We start from the raw sequence: 20,706 nt of genomic DNA, 5'->3' as shown, positions 1-20,706 counted from the left end.
CGCTTTCTCTCCACCCCCTCTCTCTCTCGCTTTCTCTCCACCCCCTCTCTCTCTCGCTTTCTCTCCACCCCCTCTCTCTCTCGCTTTCTCTCCACCCCCTCTCTCTCTCGCTTTCTCTCCACCCCTCTCGCTTTCTCTCCACCCCTCTCGCTTTCTCTCCACCCCTCTCGCTTTCTCTCCACCCCTCTCGCTTTCTCTCCACCCCTCTCGCTTTCTCTCCACCCCTCTCGCTTTCTCTCCACCCCTCTCGCTCTCGCTTTCTCTCCACCCCTCTCGCTCTCGCTTTCTCTCCACCCCTCTCGCTCTCGCTTTCTCTCCACCCCTCTCGCTCTCGCTTTCTCTCCACCCCTCTCGCTCTCGCTTTCTCTCCACCCCTCTCGCTTTCTCTCCACCCCCCCTCGCTCTCGCTTTCTCTCCACCCCCCCTCGCTCTCGCTTTCTCTCCACCCCCCCTCGCTCTCGCTTTCTCTCCACCCCCCCTCGCTCTCGCTTTCTCTCCACCCCCCCTCGCTCTCGCTTTCTCTCCATCCCCCTCTCTCTCGCTTTCTCTCCACCCCCCCTCTCTCGCGCTTTCTCTCCACCCCCCCTCTCTCTCGCTTTCTCTCCACCCCCCCTCTCTCTCGCGCGCTTTCTCTCCACCCCCCCTCTCTCTCGCTTTCTCTCCACCCCCTCTCTCTCTCGCTTTCTCTCCACCCCCTTCTCTCTCGCTTTCTCTCCACCCCCCCTCTCTCTCGCTTTCTCTCCACCCCCTCTCTCTCTCGCTTTCTCTCCACCCCCTCTCTCTCTCGCTTTCTCTCCACCCCCTCTCTCTCTCGCTTTCTCTCCACCCCCTCTCTCTCTCGCTTTCTCTCCACCCCCTCTCTCTCTCGCTTTCTCTCCACCCCCTCTCTCTCGCTTTCTCTCCACCCCCTCCTCGCTCTCGCTTTCTCTCCACCCCCCCTCGCTCTCGCTTTCTCTCCACCCCCCCTCGCTCTCGCTTTCTCTCACGCCCCTCTCGCTTTCTCTCCACCCCTCTCGCTTTCTCTCCACCCCCCCTCGCTCTCGCTTTCTCTCCACCCCCCTCGCTCTCGCTTTCTCTCCACCCCTCTCGCTTTCTCTCCACCCCCTCTCGCTCTCGCTTTCTCTCCACCCCCTCTCTCTCTCGCTTTCTCTCCACCCCCTCCTCTCTCGCTTTCTCTCCACCCCCTCTCTCTCGCTTTCTCTCCACCCCCTCTCTCTCTCGCTTTCTCTCCACCCCCTCTCTCTCTCGCTTTCTCTCCACCCCTCTCGCTTTCTCTCCACCCCTCTCGCTTTCTCTCCACCCCCTCTCTCTCGCTTTCTCTCCACCCCCCCTCTCTCTCGCTTTCTCTCCACCCCCCCTCTCTCTCGCTTTCTCTCCACCCCTCTCGCTTTCTCTCCACCCCTCTCGCTTTCTCTCCACCCCTCTCGCTTTCTCTCCACCCCTCTCGCTTTCTCTCCACCCCTCTCGCTTTCTCTCCACCCCTCTCGCTTTCTCTCCACCCCTCTCGCTTTCTCTCCACCCCTCTCGCTTTCTCTCCACCCCTCTCGCTTTCTCTCCACCCCTCTCGCTTTCTCTCCACCCCTCTCGCTTTCTCTCCACCCCTCTCGCTTTCTCTCCACCCCTCTCGCTTTCTCTCCACCCCTCTCGCTTTCTCTCCACCCCTCTCGCTTTCTCTCCACCCCTCTCGCTTTCTCTCCACCCCTCTCGCTTTCTCTCCACCCCTCTCGCTTTCTCTCCACCCCTCTCGCTTTCTCTCCACCCCTCTCGCTTTCTCTCCACCCCTCTCGCTTTCTCTCCACCCCTCTCGCTCTCGCTTTCTCTCCACCCCCCTCGCTCTCGCTTTCTCTCCACCCCCCCTCGCTCTCGCTTTCTCTCCACCCCCCCTCGCTCTCGCTTTCTCTCCACCCCCCCTCGCTCTCGCTTTCTCTCCACCCCCCCTCGCTCTCGCTTTCTCTCCACCCCCCCTCGCTCTCGCTTTCTCTCCACCCCCCCTCGCTCTCGCTTTCTCTCCACCCCCCCTCGCTCTCGCTTTCTCTCCACCCCCCCTCGCTCTCGCTTTCTCTCCACCCCCCCTCGCTCTCGCTTTCTCTCCACCCCCCCTCGCTCTCGCTTTCTCTCCACCCCCCTCGCTCTCGCTTTCTCTCCACCCCCCCTCGCTCTCGCTTTCTCTCCACCCCCCCTCGCTCTCGCTTTCTCTCCACCCCCCCTCGCTCTCGCTTTCTCTCCACCCCCCCTCGCTCTCGCTTTCTCTCCACCCCCCCTCGCTCTCGCTTTCTCTCCACCCCCCCTCGCTCTCGCTTTCTCTCCACCCCCCTCGCTCTCGCTTTCTCTCCACCCCCCCTCGCTCTCGCTTTCTCTCCACCCCCCTCGCTCTCGCTTTCTCTCCACCCCCCCTCGCTCTCGCTTTCTCTCCACCCCCCCTCGCTCTCGCTTTCTCTCCACCCCCCCTCGCTCTCGCTTTCTCTCCACCCCCCCTCGCTCTCGCTTTCTCTCCACCCCCCCTCGCTCTCGCTTTCTCTCCACCCCCCCTCGCTCTCGCTTTCTCTCCACCCCCCCTCGCTCTCGCTTTCTCTCCACCCCCCCTCGCTCTCGCTTTCTCTCCACCCCCCCTCGCTCTCGCTTTCTCTCCACCCCCCCTCGCTTTCTCTCCACCCCCCCTCGCTTTCTCTCCACCCCTCTCGCTTTCTCTCCACCCCTCTCGCTTTCTCTCCACCCCTCTCTCGCTTTCTCTCCACCCCTCTCTCGCTTTCTCTCCACCCCTCTCTCGCTTTCTCTCCACCCCTCTCTCGCTTTCTCTCCACCCCTCTCTCGCTTTCTCTCCACCCCTCTCTCGCTTTCTCTCCACCCCTCTCTCGCTTTCTCTCCACCCCTCTCTCGCTTTCTCTCCACCCCTCTCTCGCTTTCTCTCCCCTCTCTCGCTTTCTCTCCCCTCTCTCGGCTTTCTCTCCCCTCTCTCGGCTTTCTCTCCTCTCTCTCGGCTTTCTCTCCTCTCTCTCGGCTTTCTCTCCTCTCTCTCTGCTTTCTCTCCTCTCTCTCTGCTTTCTCTCCTCTCTCTCGGCTTTCTCTCCTCTCTCTCGGCTTTCTCTCCTCTCTCTCTGCTTTCTCTCCTCTCTCTCTGCTTTCTCTCCTCTCTCTCTCTGCTTTCTCTCCTCTCTCTCTCTGCTTTCTCTCCTCTCTCTCTCTGCTTTCTCTCCTCTCTCTCTGCTTTCTCTCCTCTCTCTCGGCTTTCTCTCCTCTCTCTCGGCTTTCTCTCCTCTCTCTCGGCTTTCTCTCCTCTCTCTCTGCTTTCTCTCCTCTCTCTCTGCTTTCTCTCCTCTCTCTCTGCTTTCTCTCCTCTCTCTCTGCTTTCTCTCCTCTCTCTCTGCTTTCTCTCCTCTCTCTCGGCTTTCTCTCCTCTCTCTCGGCTCTCTCTCTCTCTCTCTCTCTCTCTCTCTCTCTCTCTCTCTCTCTCTCTCTCTCTCTCTCTCTCTCTCTCTCTCTCTCTCTCTCTCTCTCTCTCTCTCTCTCTCTCAAAGATGGAGTCACTGTTGCAGAATAGACTTCCTCGTAGAATTCTTCTTCCTCTCAGAAGAGAATGAGAGCTAAATGGCGAGCTCCTACTGCAAAGGCACACCCCCACAGAAGTATAGTTATGGCCAAAAGAATTCATAACTTCTCATTACTGGGGGGGGTGGGGGGGGGTGCCATAATTTCAGAAATGCTTGCAATTAGGCCCTTATAAGCTATTCACAGATTAATGTTTAAACAGGATTCCACAGTGGCATTTTAAACTACACCAACCTCTAGCTTACCTAAAATATTACATCTTGCTTGTCAATTACTGGCTTTGTGTTATGTTATTTTTATTTAGATGTACCAGGCCATTTTGAAATGCAAGCAAAGGCTTGTATCTGCTATGCAAGTTTCTCGCTGTCGCTGGCACCTAAAGATCTAATCCACATTTGTCAACTGTGTTCTTAAAGTTATTATTATGTTATTATTTATATAGCGCCAACAATTTTGCAGCGCTTTACAATGGTTGGACGAACAGACCTGTAGTTGTAACCAGACTAGTTGGACACACAGGAACAGAGGGGTTAAGGGCCCTGCACAATGATCTTACATGCTAGAGGGAGTGGGGTAAAGTGACACAAAAGGTAATGATAGTATTAGACTAAGGACAGTTGCAAGAAAGGAATTAGTCAGGAGCTATTAACAGTTTAATTGACACGCTTATATGAAGAAGTGGGTTTTTAATGACTTTTTGAAGGAGTGGAGACTGGGTAAGCATTTAACGGAGTAGGGAAGCGCGTTCCACAGGAACGGTGCAGCCCTCGAGAAGTCTTGAAGGCGAGCATCAGAGGTGGGAGTTTGGACAGAAGATAGACGTAAGTCTTCAGCACAGCGTAAGGGCCTAGATGGGACATACTTGTGTATTAGGGAGGATAGAGAGGTGGAAGCGGCATTATGTAGAGATTTGAAAGCAAGAACCAGAATTTTAAATTGAGCCCTATACAGGAAGCCAATGTAGGGACTGACAGAAGGGTGAGGTGCAGGCAGACAGGAAGATGAGCCTCGCTGCCGCATTCATTATGGACTGTAACAGCGCAGGATGGGACCACGTAAGACCACTGAGAAGCGGATTACAGTAGTCAAGGCGAGAAAGGACAGTGGAATGGACCAGCAACTTAGTCGCATCTGGCGTTAAGTAGGGTTGGTTCTCAATGTTTTTGAGATGGAAACGACAGGATTTGGCGATAGACTGAACATGAGGCTTGAAAGAGAGGTCGGAGTCAAAGAGAACACCTAGGCAGCGAGCCTGCGTGGTGGAGCTGATGGTAGCACCGTTGACTTGGAGGGAGACAGACACAGGAGTAAAAACACTTGAGGGAGGAAAGACCAGAATTTCAGTTTTGGTCAAGTTGAGTTTAAGGAAGTGGGCAGCCATCCAGTTAGAAATGGCAAGAAGGACAGGGTCAGGAGAGGACAGATTTGCGTGTCATCTGCATAGAAATGATATTGGAAGCCAAAGGAGCTAATTAGTTTACCAAGGGAGGCAGTATAGATGGAGAAACGTAGGGGACCAAGGACTAAACCTTGGGGGTTCAGTTGATAAATACTAGGTTAAAATTTGGCAAATCTCAATTTGGGGTAGAGCTAAAGCAAACTTGGCAAATTTAATTTAGTGAGTCTGTTGTCTAAATGTATGGTTTTGTGTATAAACCACTGTTCTTGTAGTATTCTAGAGAAATCCAAAAAGTCTGATATTTGCAAGCAATTTGTTATTGAATATCCATAGACTTTAGAAAATAACTGATAGACAATTAAAGTAAGCATTGAAGGTGAATTCAAAGTGAATTTCACATTTAAAGGGACACTATATTTACCAGAACAACTACAGCTCAATGTAGTTGTTCTGGTGAGTATAGCATGTCCCTAAATACTTGTTAATGTAAACACTGTCTTTTTAGGGAAAAGGCAATGTTTACATTACTGCATAGGGACACCTCTGGTGCCAGTCACTCAAACGGCACTAAAGGTGCATCCTGAGTCAGTGCTGCACTGACATGTGGCGAAGAGAGTGTAGTTGACTTAGAGATGTTTTCCAGTTCATATTATCTCTGCTTTGTAAAGAACCTGTGTAAACTCAAGTTTTAAGAATTCTTATTGCTGATGTATGATTGTAGGATTCCTTTAATGAATAATGTTTAAAAAGTCCTATTTTTTTTCTGTCTGGAGACTTTAACACGCGTTATCTTTAATTTCCAGCAAAGCATATACTCAAGAACAGCTGAACTACTTCAAAAGTGGAACCTATTTAATTCAGAAAAGAAAAAAGATGAGAAGATTCATTTGTTGGTAAGTTTCATCTCAACACATCTGCCAAGGACAAAGGTCTGATGGCAAATAACCATGTAGAATTGCAATTTTTAGGACTGGGCAGCCTCATTTTTCCAATTCAGCAAAAATTCTATCTTGACTATTTTTAGTGAATAACCCTAAAAGTGTTTTATAGCCCTTTTATTGCTGGTTTACTTAACACATAATTATGCCAGTTTTATACTGAAGATTTATGTCCACCATCTATTTTTCCTACATTAATTTAACCTTTCCAGTTTGAAAACCCTTAAATTGGTTTCATTCAGACTGTTGGATAGAAAGCGGTCAGTGGACAACTGTTTGCTGGCTAAATGAGAGAAATGTGTCTGCATTGTGTTTGGATCTCAATTTGATTGTAAAGTGTCTGCATATCCACTCCTATTACAAGTGCCACTGAGAAACTATAAATAATGGAAAATACTTTAGATAGGGATGAGAATCTGGAACTTGATCTTTCCTGTCCTCCAATCTCTAGCTCATCGTTGGAAAAGAGATTTAGTAGAAAGTCGGAACTGTTGTTTAGATCTCAAATTGTTTATCTGTATGTATGCAAACAAAGCAATGTGCAAGAGACGACTGAGAACTGATCAGCTCAAGTAGCTTGCCCTTTGGTGGGGTCCCTGTTCAGATATCAAGTTGGTTATAGCTTATCTTCAGCTGTTACGAAGAGAACCTAGGCCATTTGCGATTGTCATGGGTTGTTGTGTCTCATGCAGTGAGAGCCAGCCTGCACGTCCGTTCTGGACGGTACTTTTGGGTGGAAACAGTCTGATATGCAAATGTTTTTAAGGCTCTCTTTGCAATGGCACAAGATAAGCTTAAACCAGCTTGAGATCTGAGCAGGGACCTATCGAAGGGCAAGCTGCTTGAGCTGTTGTCAGTTCTCAATTTTCTCTTGCATCACTTTTTTTTTTTTTTTTTTGCTATCTGTATGAATGCCACCATTCACAGCCTTAAGTCAACTATTACTTTGGCAGTAACATCCCAGGATTTGATTAGGGAGGTCCTTCATCCCTGACACAGAAAGAGACCGTTTAACTCAGTTGGTGGCAAAGCTTTGGGTTTGCAGGATGCAGATGATTGTGGCTACTGTTCCTGAGTCTGTACATTCCTGGTTCAGCTCTGCCTTAGAAATCTTCCTGGCCGAGGATAAGACGGTCTGAATATCTGTAAAGTAAATATGTGTACTGCGATCTTGGATTCTCTCATGCTTCGTACCCACTGAGTAACCAACATTTACATGTGAGCTACAAATATTAAGGTCCATTTACATGTGAACCATTTGGTGCCACGCACCCTTTTTCTCACTTCGGTTGAGCAGACCATAGAAAGGGACTTTACTTGATACCCGGGAGTTAAAAAATGGTTTAATGTACAATGAACATTAGTAAACACAAAGAAAAATCTGGGTAATTTCCTAACACTTGTCTACTTAAAGGCACACTATTGGGTCAGGAACACAAACATGTTTTTCTAACCCTATAGTATTAAAACCACCATCTGGCCCCCACTCTCCCCCCCCCCTTAATATAGCAAAAGCTTACCTTTACTCCAATATGCTGCTGCTGACTCTGCTTCTGATCTGTCTGCTTGGCTGACATAATCAGAAGTAGTGTTCTGAGCCAATCACAATGCTTTCACATAGGGGAGCATTGGATTGGTCGAGACTGTCAAGGAGGCAGAGCCAGCATAAGCAAAACACAGCCCTGGCCATTCAGCATATCCTCATAGAGATGCATTGAATCAATTCAGAAGGTGGAGACAGACAGGAAGCACCTCTAGCAGCCATCTGAGGAGTGGCTAGTGGAGGTATCCCTAGGCCGTAATGCAAACACTGGCTTTTCTCAAGAAAAAAGGGAATGATTATATTCACTAGAACAAATACAATATGCTGGAGTAGTTCTGGTGACTATTGTGTCCCTTTAACTCATACATATATAAAAATCTATATACTTCACAGGCATTTGCCAGATCACTTCGGACAGTTTCCCAAATCCTTGGGAGTATCTTATGTCTGTAAAAACCACAGCTATTTGTTTAGCTCATCCTTTTAGTAGGAATGAGATGTTAATAATGGTTCAGCCCTCAGCCATTCTGGAAAACTATTTTTATTTTTTTTATTTTTTATTTAAAACAAAATGTATTACTTTGTGTAGGTGGCACAAATGCTTTAAGATAATTTAAAACTGACAAAGTCCGGTGCTTAGTTAAAACCGCTTGACTTTCAAATTCCCTTCTTGTAAGAAAGAGAAGAAACCCTGTAAATGTGTTCTAATGATTAGACATTGTCACTTAGTTTAAAGCCCACTTACTCTGTGACATTCTGTGTGCATGCGTTTTGGCTTGCAAGCCACGATCAAGAAATAGTCCAGGGAATAAAAACAAGGACTCAGTCCAAGAAATCAAAACAATGTAATGCTAATTAAACCAGCTGCTGGTTAAATGATAATATTGGCAGAGGCAGACTTGATGATACAGTGAGAAGACTAGTTTTCTAGATCACTGTCCTTTCCAATGCACTGTTTTTAGTGATAAAGCTGTTTTGCATACTAAGTGCAACAGATAAACCGGTTAATCTAACCTATCTATTGCACAGCAGGGGTTTATGGGATTCGTTCAGCAGGCATGGTGAAGGCAGAAGTGGCTATATAGATCTGTGCAGCAGAGCTTGCATTGGTCCTCTAGACTCTTCTAACCCATGAATAAATGTGAATTCGATGCACCCTCCCTAGTAAAGGGTGACACCGCCGGTGTTTCCTAATTTCTCTGTCCCATCCTCCCGGGAGAGAGTGACATCACTTGTTATGGTGCAAGTGATTTTTGCTACTTCTAAAAGAAAACTACCGTATGTATCATCATGTATGAAAAGAAGATTTATTGCACTGTTTTACCAGATGCATCTGTGAACCGTAGGTGCCTGGAGTGTCCCAGTTAATCTGAAGAAGATTATCATATCACTGTTTTTATTAGGATGCAAGTAAAACACAGGAAAAAGGAAGAACACTTTGTAAAACGTGTAAAATGATTATAAAATCAAATAGATGACAATCTGTAAGGATGCCAAGCAATGTTCATCCAAGTATTGGGTTTGTGGCACCAAATATATTTTTTGGCACACTTAAAATGTGCTAGATTTTATATTCACAAAAGGGAAAATAGAACTGGATTAAAAAAGAAAGATTATATGTTGTCCTTAGTCTGTTTTGTTGTGAAAAGTCTTTTCCATACACTAAAAAAGTTTGGGTTTTTGGAACTGTGGAATGATTGGCGATCCATGTCCAGGAGATCATCATCATCATCATAATGATGTAAATTATCATCCACACTTACTGTATATCAGTGTACTAGAAGAGATAGTGAGTTAAACTGGGAGTAGCACACATTTCCTACATTAAAACTTGTTCTTCCTATGTTTTATGACCTGAACAGTGTCATAGGGGACGCGGTAAGAAGGGAATCTGATTTCCTACGGACTGCCCATGAGATTCTGGTACCTGTTCCGTAGTCATTTGCATAATTCCATTTGGCAGATGCTTTCCTAGCATGGAAGCTATATCTATTACTTGGCATTTTCCATAAACCAATCGTGAAGGAAGTGTTTTCAACCCCCTTAGGGGAATAATTCCATCATAGTAAGCCAGCCTTTAAGATCCCATATCATAAAGTGATTGCAGGGCTGTAATGCGAAATAAGCAGGACAATCCATAGTAGCACAAGGTCTTTATGATTTTATCCTTAAGAAGTTATAGTAATGGGCCGACCCCTCAAGTAGCCCCGGATAAGGCCCACCCCGGCAATACCACCCGCTGTTCCTGGGGCAGATGGGAGCTGAAAGGGCTCGAACATAAATGTATGGGCATACCACCCTCACTCCCTCCCCCCTCTCCCTTCATGGACCATACTCCTAAAATCGGGACGTGAGCAAAATACAGCCAACATGGGCCGGATATCACTAATTTATTACGCATGAGATATATATATACTAATGGGTGAGACAAATATACTAACGGGAAATGTGGGACGAATACGATCACAGAGTACCGGATATTCTTTCTGTGCAATGCTTGAAGGGGCAGGTTAATATCACCCGCTATACCAAGGGCTGACGGGAGATGTAAGGGAATTCATATGCATTTGTATAAGACGTCAACTATGATTATTGTAATATGAATGTGCAACTGTTTCTATAACTCTGCATCTCTGTTATGGTCTTAATGCTCCGAGTTGGTACTTAAACAGGTAGAACGACAAAGGAGACATGTTTGAACCTATTCCCTAAACACTCCCTAACGAGGGGCCCCACTGCCTCTGGCAGCCTGACCGGACTACCAAGGCCCGATACACAAGTGATAACAATGAGATACAGGGGGCATCTAACAACCGCTTGGCTCACTGTAACAAACCTCCGACTGACCCTAGGTGAATGAGATACCCTCCTTAGCGACGAGACAGAAGCCCGAGGTACCCTCCACGCGTAGAGGCACGTGACCTAGCGCACGGAACCAGTAGTAAAGACGGAAGCCTAACCTACCCCATTGTACGGCAGCACTGACGACCCACCCAAAGGAGCCAAACTGTTGACACTCATATGGGAAGACACACTTCCCCACCCCCTCGGGGCCCAACCCCCCGACACCAATGTACTAGGACGATATAGATAGGTCCCCAAGAACCGCCAGGCATGAATTATCGTAGAATCCATCCACTACACACCAATAGACATAGCAAACTCAGCACTGTCACATAACTTAACACATAACACGGTACAGGAACCCCTATCTCATATTCCCCGCGCGAGTGGAGACAGGGATATGGGAACTGCACCCCACACCGGTCTGGCAACTTGTAAGACCAGACCTCACTGCTCTTTAACTTTGTTTTCGCTTCCTACTCACTACACTATTTATCTCTTCTTTCCCCCCTCCTCTCCTCCCCTCTCCTCTCCTCCCCTCCCCCGCGTCAGACTCAGGTGGCGATCGGGTCGGAGTGCCGATGACTCAACACAGGGACCCCACACATGGGCTTCTCACGATAGAGTGAACTTACGTAAAGATCAGCAGACCCCACACCCATGGGTATGGCCTTTAAGCTAATATCACTTAACGTAAAAGGGCTAAACGCCTCCAAAAAGAGACGGATGATGTTTTGGGAGGTAAAAAGGAAGGGAGCGGATATTACCCTCCTGCAAGAAACACACATACCCAAACGCACGACATTCCAGCTAAGGGACCACACATATACAGCCTCATACGAAGCTAGATCCCACCGTAAAAGTAACGGGGTAGCAATTTTAATACACAGCAAATGCCCGATTCACATATCAACATTCGATCCAGATCCGGACGGGAGATATGTCATACTCTCAGGCACCTTACACTCCCATACCATCCACATAGTCAATGTCTATGCCCCCAACACACCAGATGTGACATTTTGGGACACTTTATCCTCCAAGCTCAAGAAACTCCCACACGGTATGCTCATTGTGGGGGGGGGGGGGGGGGGGCGCCTAAATGCTGTGCCGTGTCCGGCAGCGGACAGGAGCTCTAGACCGGGTCAACTACGGTCGCAGGGCAGGGGGAGTCCAGATAAGTTATTATACAGATTTGCACAAGATAATGGACTGATAGATGCGTGGCGTGCGCAACACCCCAGCACACGAGATTACACATACTACTCCGCTCCCCACGGGACATACTCCAGGATTGATCACTTCCTCGTAAACAACATATGCATGGCCAGAGTGGTGGACACAGAGATAGGATCCATAACGTGGTCCGACCACGCGGATGTCGCCATAACTCTGGGTAATTTGTGTACAACGGCATCATGGAATTGGAGACTCAGCTCCCACCTGCTGAGAGACCTAGATTCCCAAGAGGCAATACGCCAAGACATACAAGAATATTTCGAAACAAATGATACCGAAGACTTGTCCCCAAGCACTATCTGGGCGGCCCACAAGGCAGTAATCAGGGGCACATGTATAAAACTGGCCACAAGGAAGAAGAAACAGAAGGCGCAGAGACTGACACAATTGCTAGACAAGTTGAGAAAACAAGAACAGCAACACAAGACAACCCCGACCCCACGTCTACTGGAACATCTAGAAGGAACCAGACGATCCATCACGGAATTGCTTCTGGACGACGCGGCCAAAGCCATCACTTGGTCAAGAAGGACGTTTTACGAGAAATCAAACAAGATGGACACATTGTTAGCTAGAACTCTACGCCCGCGTCAGAATAGAACACACATCACTGCAATCAAACACAGGGACGGATCCATAAAGAACACCCCGTCAGAAGTAGCGCAAGTCTTCACGGACTACTACAAGAAGCTCTACAACCACACTCCAAGAGACCCCACCGCCCAGGCCGCCACCAACGAGAACATGCACGAATTCTTCAGAAACTTAGACATCCCTAAACTACCGACGGCGGCAGCAATGCTCATGAACGAAGCAATCGCAGGGGATGAAATAGATAGGGCTATATCGAAACTGAAAGGCAACAAAGCTCCGGGGCCAGACGGATTTGACGGAGCCTACTACAAAACGTATAGAGCAGAACTTACACCACACCTAGAAAAACTTTTCAACGATTTTATGGAGGGAGGCACACCTGAGGTGGGAATGTCCCTAGCCAACATCATACTTCTCCAGAAGCCAGGTAGGGACCCCCTACTACCGGAGAACTACAGACCCATCTCGTTGATCAACCATGACATAAAAATATTAGCAAAAGTCCTGGCAGACCGCCTGAACCCACACTTGAAAATGCTCATACACCCGGACCAGGTGGGCTTTATACCAGATCGACAATTGTTTGAAAATACCAGAAGGAACATAGACCTCATATGGCGACAGCAAACCACGGACACGCCTACAGCAATAATAGCAATAGACGCTGAAAAAGCCTTCGACAGGGTCGAGTGGCCCTACCTGTTCCACCTTCTCGAGTTGCAGGGATTCCCAGAAAAATACATAGCCACGATCAAAGTAATGTACCATCAAGTTTATGCGCAGGTCAAAATTACAGGAGCAAGATCCACGCCCTTTCAGCTGGGCAATGGAGCTCGACAGGGATGCCCCCTTTCGCCGCTATTGTTTGTGCTCACCCTCGAACCGCTTCTGCAAGCTTTACGCAACCACCAAAGAATACACGGCGTAACAGTGGGAGGCCAGGAGTTCTTAGTCTCGGCCTATGCCGACAATGTCCTGCTAACGATTACAGAACCGAAGGAATCCATGGCAGCTCTACAAGAAGTCCTAACACAATTTGGCGAATTCTCAGGCTACAGGGCCAACCTTGAAAAATCAAATGCCCTGACAATGGGCCTGTCCGCGGCGGACACGGCAGAGCTGGGGACGACATACAACATCCCTATAGCTACAGACCACATAAAATACCTGGGGATTCACTTTCCTAAAGACCCGGCCAAACTATACCACCTAAACTACACCCCACTAATGCGAACCCTAATACAAGATATAGATAAGTGGCTAGATAAACCCATTTCCTGGATTGGGCGCATTCACACTATAAAGATGAATGTGCTACCCCGCATCCTATTCCTCTTTCAGGCGTTACCAATTAAAATATTGAAATCCGATTTAGCGCCCTTGCAAAAGGCAGTCGGGGAATTCATATGGCAAAATAGACGACACAGAATATCCCGAAACATATTATACAGACACAAACAGAGAGGAGGGCTAGGGCTCCCACACTTATTTCTATTATCTAGCCGCACAATTAGCACAGGTAGCCATGTGGCACGCACCTCTAGAGGTGAGGAGATGGGTGGACTTAGAGTCCCTTCTCACCGGTCCTGATTTACCACATGTGGGTACCCAGGGGGGACAGGCCAATATTGAGAACCACCTGCCCAGCGATACTGAACTCCCTGAGAATATGGGACGCGTCTGCGTCCAAATATAAGCTAGCGACCTCCCCTTCCCCTCTTACCCCACTACTGAGGAACAGAGCCTTCCCCCCGGGAATGGCAGCCAGGGAATTCGCGAACCTGGAAAAAGCAGGCTTGCAGAGGGTATGCCACATGTTTGGAGGCACGGGCATGGTCACGTTCGAACAACTAAAACAAGGGAACCATCTTACCCCTAGGGACTTTTTTAGGTACTTGCAAATCAAAGATTATATACAGAGCCCTCCCATACAGAGAGCTGGGAAAACCCCATTGACGTTCTATGAGAAAATGTGCCTAAATGAAACCACGCCAACCGGCCTCATTACTACACTGTACGCACACGTTTGTGCAGAAACAGGGGAATGGGGTACGTTAACATACACAGAGACATGGGAGAGGTCCTGGAGGGGGTAGAGTGGAGAGAAATATGGGAAGCAAACACCGCGGTGTCCATATGCGTAACCCTCCAGGAGCAATCCTATAAAACCATGTTTCGATGGTATACCACCCCGGTAAAACTATTCCACATGCACCAAACACCGACTGACGATTGCTGGAGAGGTTGTGGCCACAGAGGCACTTATCTCCATATGTGGTGGGACTGCCCACAGGCTCGAACCTACTGGTCGAAAATCTTCGACCTACTCAAACAGATCTTCCATAGGGCACCCGAACTCAACCCTTGGACATACCTATTGAATAGAGCGTTAGATGACTGGACCACCAGGGAACAAAAATTAATACACAAAGTAACACTGGCAGCACGGAGGACACAGTCATGGCTAAAGGTGGAACTACCTTCCATACGGAAGGTGATCTCTAACGTGAAAGATGTCTACTTAATGGATAACCTGACGGCCAGAGTGAGAGAGGCACCATGTCCAGGTTTGAAAAAATATGGGAACCATGGACAAGTTGCGAACTCTCCCGAGACATCGGTTAGCCGAGAATGACCTGAGAAACACTGGACACGCCCATGCCACACGGGAATGAGGCCCCCCCCCTCCATCCTTTTCTCTCTTTTTTCCCAGTCTCCTCCTCTCCTCTCTTCTTCTTACTCTCCATTTCCTTACTAAATATCAGGTGGGGTGGATTGCCCCCAATCCAAGAGAACCACCGACACAACCCCTGGCTAGACCAGGACAGTTACAATAGGGATTGGCGACATGACCCCCCAACTGAATTTTGATATAAAGTACCTAACATTTGCCTCGTTGGCACAGATAGTTTGGCAGGCGATAATTTCTGCTGGTTAGTCATCTCCGTTACATGACAAAAAACATAAAAAAAGGGGAAAAGTCTTTGTTATACGGTACATATGTTAAATGGGCAGTCAAAGGCGTACCTGTTATCTACCAGGAATGATGTTAATCTTCATGTTGGCCATACTATGTATAATGTATACTGTGAATGATGGATGTAACAAGACGTTCACGCAAAAATAAAGTATTAAAAAAAAAAAAAAAAAAAAAAAAGAAGTTATAGTAAGCGAGATCTATCTCTAAAATAGAAACATAGAATGTGATGGCAGATGAGAACCATTCGGACCATCTAGTCTGCCCAATTTTCTAAATACTTTCATTACTCCCTGGCCTTATCTTATATTTAGGATAGCTTTCTGCCTATCCCATGCATGCTTCAACTCCTTCACTGTGTTAACCTCTACCAGTTTAGCTGAAAGACTATTCCATGTGTCCACTACCCTCTCAGTGATATTTTTAAACCATTGCCCCTCTAATTTAAGAACATGCAAAATATTACATAGGGAATAATTACAGACAAACTGTTAATGATAGAATAACAAAGGTATAATAAGTTTCAGTTTTTTTTGTTTGTAATTATTATTCAGAGCCTTCCGTTTGTGTTTTTATGATCTCTTTAAGGGTCAAAGGTAGACCATAGTCACCCAGATTATTGCAGGGTTACCTCCTCCTCCTTGTGGCTGTCATACAGCTAGCCAACAGAGTTGCTTCCTTGCCATGCCAGAGACCTTTCACATGACGCAAAGCCCCATAGCAATGCATTGACTCAATGCTTTGGGGAATTATAAATGCATGCACGACACTCACTCAAGCACATTAGGCCCCTAATGCTTCTCTATGAAGAGCGTTGGATTGGACCCTACGTAGGAGGCAGTGTGGCGGGTAGAGAGTTGAGCGGCGCTGATTGAGCCTTTGCACTGGAGATTGGCACATAAACTTAATTTAGTTCATTTTTAGTGAGGGGGCGCCTAGAATGAAGTAGGGAAAGGGGGGCACTACAGCGATAAGAATACTCAATCTTATTCCAAAGGCTATACTATTCCTTCAAGCTTTAGGATTAGATTTAGGGATCAGAGTTTGATTATAAGGTAGGGGGAGAGATTTTGGATTTACGGCCAATTTTTAGAGTTTGGTATTCGGGTTAAACAATATGTTTTTTGTATGTTGTCTTACTATGTATTTGTTAGGGCTTGATGTTTTGGTTTACATTTGGCGTGAGGTGACATTGTCCTGCATTAAATATGCTGCTTCAATGTTAGACTTTTTTTATTTAAAAAGAGAAGATGGACATATTGGGTGCTGGGGTTACATAATCTAGCACCACATCAATTTGCTTTACTAAAGTGATTAGATGCATTTATAATTGTTTCTCCTGATTATTTGAATGTATTTATTTTTGTACATAACCCTACAGAAGGGGTGTTGTTTTATGGAACATACTATCTTAAAGTGACTTATAGGTTTTTTTTTTTCTAAACTGTGAAGTGAACATTTTTTTTTCACGAAATAGAATATTGTTGTTTTTCTTTTTCTTCAAATATTTTGGTCCTAAATTTGTACACCCAATTTAATGTCCTCATAGTTCACTGCTTAGTAAATATGGATTGGAAGGGGTTACAGTATGAGTCTTTAGTGCTGTATGCCAGTTCCCTGAACAAGCATCGTCCTCACTTCCGGTAAACATTCCCATGTGTGGTTAGGAATGTTTCCCAGCAGTGCAGTACATTGCATATTTGTATTTAACTATTAAATACTCACTTTTCTGCATCGTATATTGAATATACATATTGTGCGTGTAGAATTTGCTTTCAAAATTGGTATGTCCACATTAGAGCGAAAAAAAACATACAAATACATTGTAGTACCACTGCTTTGTCAGTCTTTTTTATTTTTTTGTGTGTGTCTCTATCTGTCTTTTTAAGTGTGTGCGTGTGTTTTAAATTTTTGCTGGGGACGGGGGTTTATGCTTCTTCTTTTTATTTGCAAGTTTTGTGAAACGTGTTTCAGGCAATATGTCCAGTATGTTATTAAATGTGTTTTTTTTTTTCTTAAAATAGACACTTTGGGTTTTTTTGTTTTGTTTTTTTGTTGAAGTGCACTTTTAATGCTGATTTTACTAGATGTTGGCATTTAACACAATATTATTAAGTGTCAGCAATTCTCTATTTTCCCTTTGTTTGCTAATGCAACTTAAATTCATTTACATATGGGTCCTGGGCAGGGTGGATTTGATTTAAATCACTGGTCAGTAAGGCTTGATTTAAAGCATTGATTTTAAATATAAAGACTAATTTTTGTTGTTTGTTAAAAATGTAATATTTGCAACCATATGAAGATTTCTTATTTAGCATAACTTTACAGATTAGTTTAACTGTTATAGCAGAACTGATTTTGTTATAAACCATTAGATATACAGTAAAAACCAAAGGGAAAAGTGACCTGTGCTCTCTCTTTAATCCCTATGTATATTTAGACAAATGGTCAAATAAGTTACTCCAATGGCCATTGGAGGGAATGCCCGCCTGCCAACGTCAAGGCAGACGCCCCCTAGAAGGGTTCTACTCTCTGACCCTTCACCCTGCTTCATTGAGCTTCTGGCAAAGGTATCTCTAATGACCTCCATTTGTTTAAATATACATAGGGATTAAGGAGAGCGTGCAGGTAATTTTTTTTTTTTTCCTTTGGTTTTTACTATATGTATTGGAGCTGATGTGAACTGTGGTCGTTGCTGCCGCCCAGGAGTGATGGGAGTGAACGTAGGACTTTTCTTTTTGTATTTGTATTCACTTTTTGTATCACACAGCTAGGTTACAATGCTGCTGCCCATCCCATGTGTTCCCTATTAAGGGTTAATAAGTATATAGGGGTGTATATAAAAAATACCCCTCTGTCTCATTAGAGATATTTTTGCCAGAAGCTCAAGGAAGCAAGGTTAAGGGTCAGAGTAGGACCCGTCTAGGTGGGGGGGGGGGGGGGGGGGGGGGAGTGCCTTGACATTGGCAGGCGGGCATTCCCTCCAGTGGCCATTGGAGGAACTAAATGACCTCCATTTGTTTAAATATACATAGGGATTAAGGAGAGCGCAGGTAACTTTTTTTTCTTTGGTTTTTACTATATGTATTGGAGCTGATGTGTACTGTGGTCGTTCCTGCCGCCTGGGAGTGAGCGCAGGACTTTTCTTTTGGAATCATCGCAAGCTGCACAATATCTAGTTTAGCAATTCAATCACTCATATTTGGAGAACAATTTTTAAAAGTTTATTTTTTGCTAAAATATCCTACAGCATATATATGTTTGTGTTTGGTTAAATATCAATGTTTGTTAACTGAAATGGCTAAACTAAACAAAAAAAATTAAAATTAAAAAAAATTAACTGCAATAGTTTGCCCTCTTACCTGGCTGGCCACCCGGGTGCCAAGACTTCTTTGATGCTCGGTGACACACATTTGGCTTCTGCAGAAGGCAGGTGGGGATTCCGTCAGCTGAGTGCTTTTGGCCAATGAATGTCCCTCTGTGCAAAGAATATGCATCTGACATTAGCCAGCCCGTGTCTTTTGTTCAGGGCTGGCTACTGATGTACTAGTGACAATGCTGGAGGTGGTATTACACTTGACAGCAATTTAAATAACTCTGTATGTGCAGAATTCCATATTGAAAAGCTGCACGTAAAGACTCCACGCACCATGACCGCTTTAAAGGACTGATATGGTCATGATGCTTGGAGTAACTCTTGTTACTGGAACACTATAGGCACCCAGACCACTTCATCTCAATTAAGTGGTCTGGGTGCCATGTGCCCTCTGTTTTAAGGTGGCAGCAGGAAATATTGCCGTTCTGCAGGAACAGCAATCTTTTTTTTCTGTTCAGGGATAACCTGACACTAGTGCAATGTGACAGCCACTAGAGGGGCTTCTGTAAAATAGCAGAGTAAAACTGCTAACTCTGAGAGACCATCTGATTGGCGCAGTGTTTTTTCAGTGCATGCACACTAGCTTCCCAATGCCTTCCCATGGGAAAGAATTGGATTGACTGAGATCGTCAACATTGAGTTTCATGATGGAGACCATTGCTGTGAGGGAGAAAAGGGAAGTAAAATATCCTTTTTAACCCTGACCGTGCTGGACCGGTCACCTAAACGGTGACTAGGGCACTGTAATGTTTGGAATACATATTTGCGTTCTTAACACTATAGTGCAGGGCTCGACAAATCCCAGGCGCCAAGTCACAATGGCGCCTAGAAATTTTCCCTTGGCGCCTGGGATACACGAGCCCCTTACCTGGGATACATGAGCAGCTAATAGGAGGGCGGTGAGGTTGCGGGGATGTCCCTGCATGGGTTCCCTGTGCGCCACCTAATGAGACCGGGGCTGGAATATGACGTCCTATTCTGACCCCAACCTCACTAAGTGGCGCGTGGGGGAGCGGAGCAGACACATCACAGCTCCCTCGCCACCAACAATACGCGCAGCTAACAGTCTGCCTCTACGACCCCCCAGCATGCTGCACGCCTCCACGACCCCCCAGCATGCCGCCCACTGGACCCCTGGTATTAAATCAAGCAATAATGTATGAGTGTATGTCTGTCAGTGTGTTTCTTTCTGTCAGGGTGTGTGTGTGTCTGTGTCATGGTGTGTATGTTTTGGTGACCAGACCCCTTCAGTTCGCAAGGGAATGGTGTTTTTACTCCCCCACGCTGTGCTGGTCTCTCCTCGACTGGCCCTGTCTCTATGGCTGAGATTATCAAGCTTGATGATCTCAGCCAATCCAATGTTTTGACAAAGGATTGGCTGCAAAATGCTGCACCAGTCAGCATCTTCTCATAGAGATGCATTGAATCAATGCATTTCTATGGGGAACAATCAGCGCCTCCATAGAGAGCATGGAATCGCTGAATGTGGGTGCTGCACACTGCAGCACTGACCCAGGAAGCACCTCTAGTGACAGTCTGAGTGACTCACTAGAGGTGTCCCTAGGAAGCAATGTAAACAATGCAAATGTTCTGAAAAGGCAGTGTTTACATTGAAAAATCTGCAGGGACATGCTATAGACACCAGAACCACTAAATTTTTTATTTTATTTTTAAACACTATAATCACCTAAATTACTTTATCTAAATAAAGCAGTTTTAGTGTATAGATCATTCCCCTGCAATTTCACTGTCATTTAGGAGTTAAATCACTTTGTTTCTGCAGCCCTAGCCACACCTCTCCTGGCTATGATTGACAGAGCCTGCATGAAAAAAAAACTGGTTTCACTTTCAAACAGATGTAATTTACCTTAAATAATTGTATCTCAATCTCTAAATTGAACTTTAATCACATACAGGAGGCTCTTGCAGGGTCTAGCAAGCTATTAAAGGGACACTATAGTCACCTGAACAACTTTAGCTTAATGAAGCAGTTTTGGTGTATAGAATATGCCCCTGCAGCCTCGCTGCTCAATCCTCTGCCATTTAGGAGTTAAATCCCTTTGTTTATGAACCCTAGTCACACCTCCCTGCATGTGACTTGCACAGCCTTCCATAAACACTTCCTGTAAAGAGAGCCCTGTTTAGGCTTTCTTTCTTGCAAGTTCTGTTTAATTAAGATCTAATGTTTACACTTCCTTTATTGCCCATTATGTTTAATTTAAAATGTCTTATTGTCTGCTCTGTAGCCTT

General features: G+C 46.1%; 1 protein-coding gene across 3 annotated transcripts in view; it reads left to right on the top strand.

Annotated features, from left to right (window-relative positions):
• The window catches only part of VEZT (vezatin, adherens junctions transmembrane protein), a 70,157-nt gene that overhangs the window by 20,360 nt on the left and 29,091 nt on the right, over positions 1-20,706 (top strand). For all 3 annotated transcript variants that reach the window (XM_063447093.1, XM_063447092.1, XM_063447094.1), the window contains exon 3: positions 5,749-5,838. In XM_063447093.1, the coding sequence (XP_063303163.1) occupies positions 5,749-5,838 (90 nt within the window). The remainder of the gene's footprint in view (positions 1-5,748; positions 5,839-20,706) is intronic.

Source organism: Pelobates fuscus, chromosome 3 (assembly GCF_036172605.1).
Source record: "Pelobates fuscus isolate aPelFus1 chromosome 3, aPelFus1.pri, whole genome shotgun sequence".
Taxonomy (NCBI): Eukaryota; Metazoa; Chordata; class Amphibia; order Anura; family Pelobatidae; genus Pelobates; species Pelobates fuscus.
This window is presented reverse-complemented; position numbering and strand designations above follow the sequence as displayed.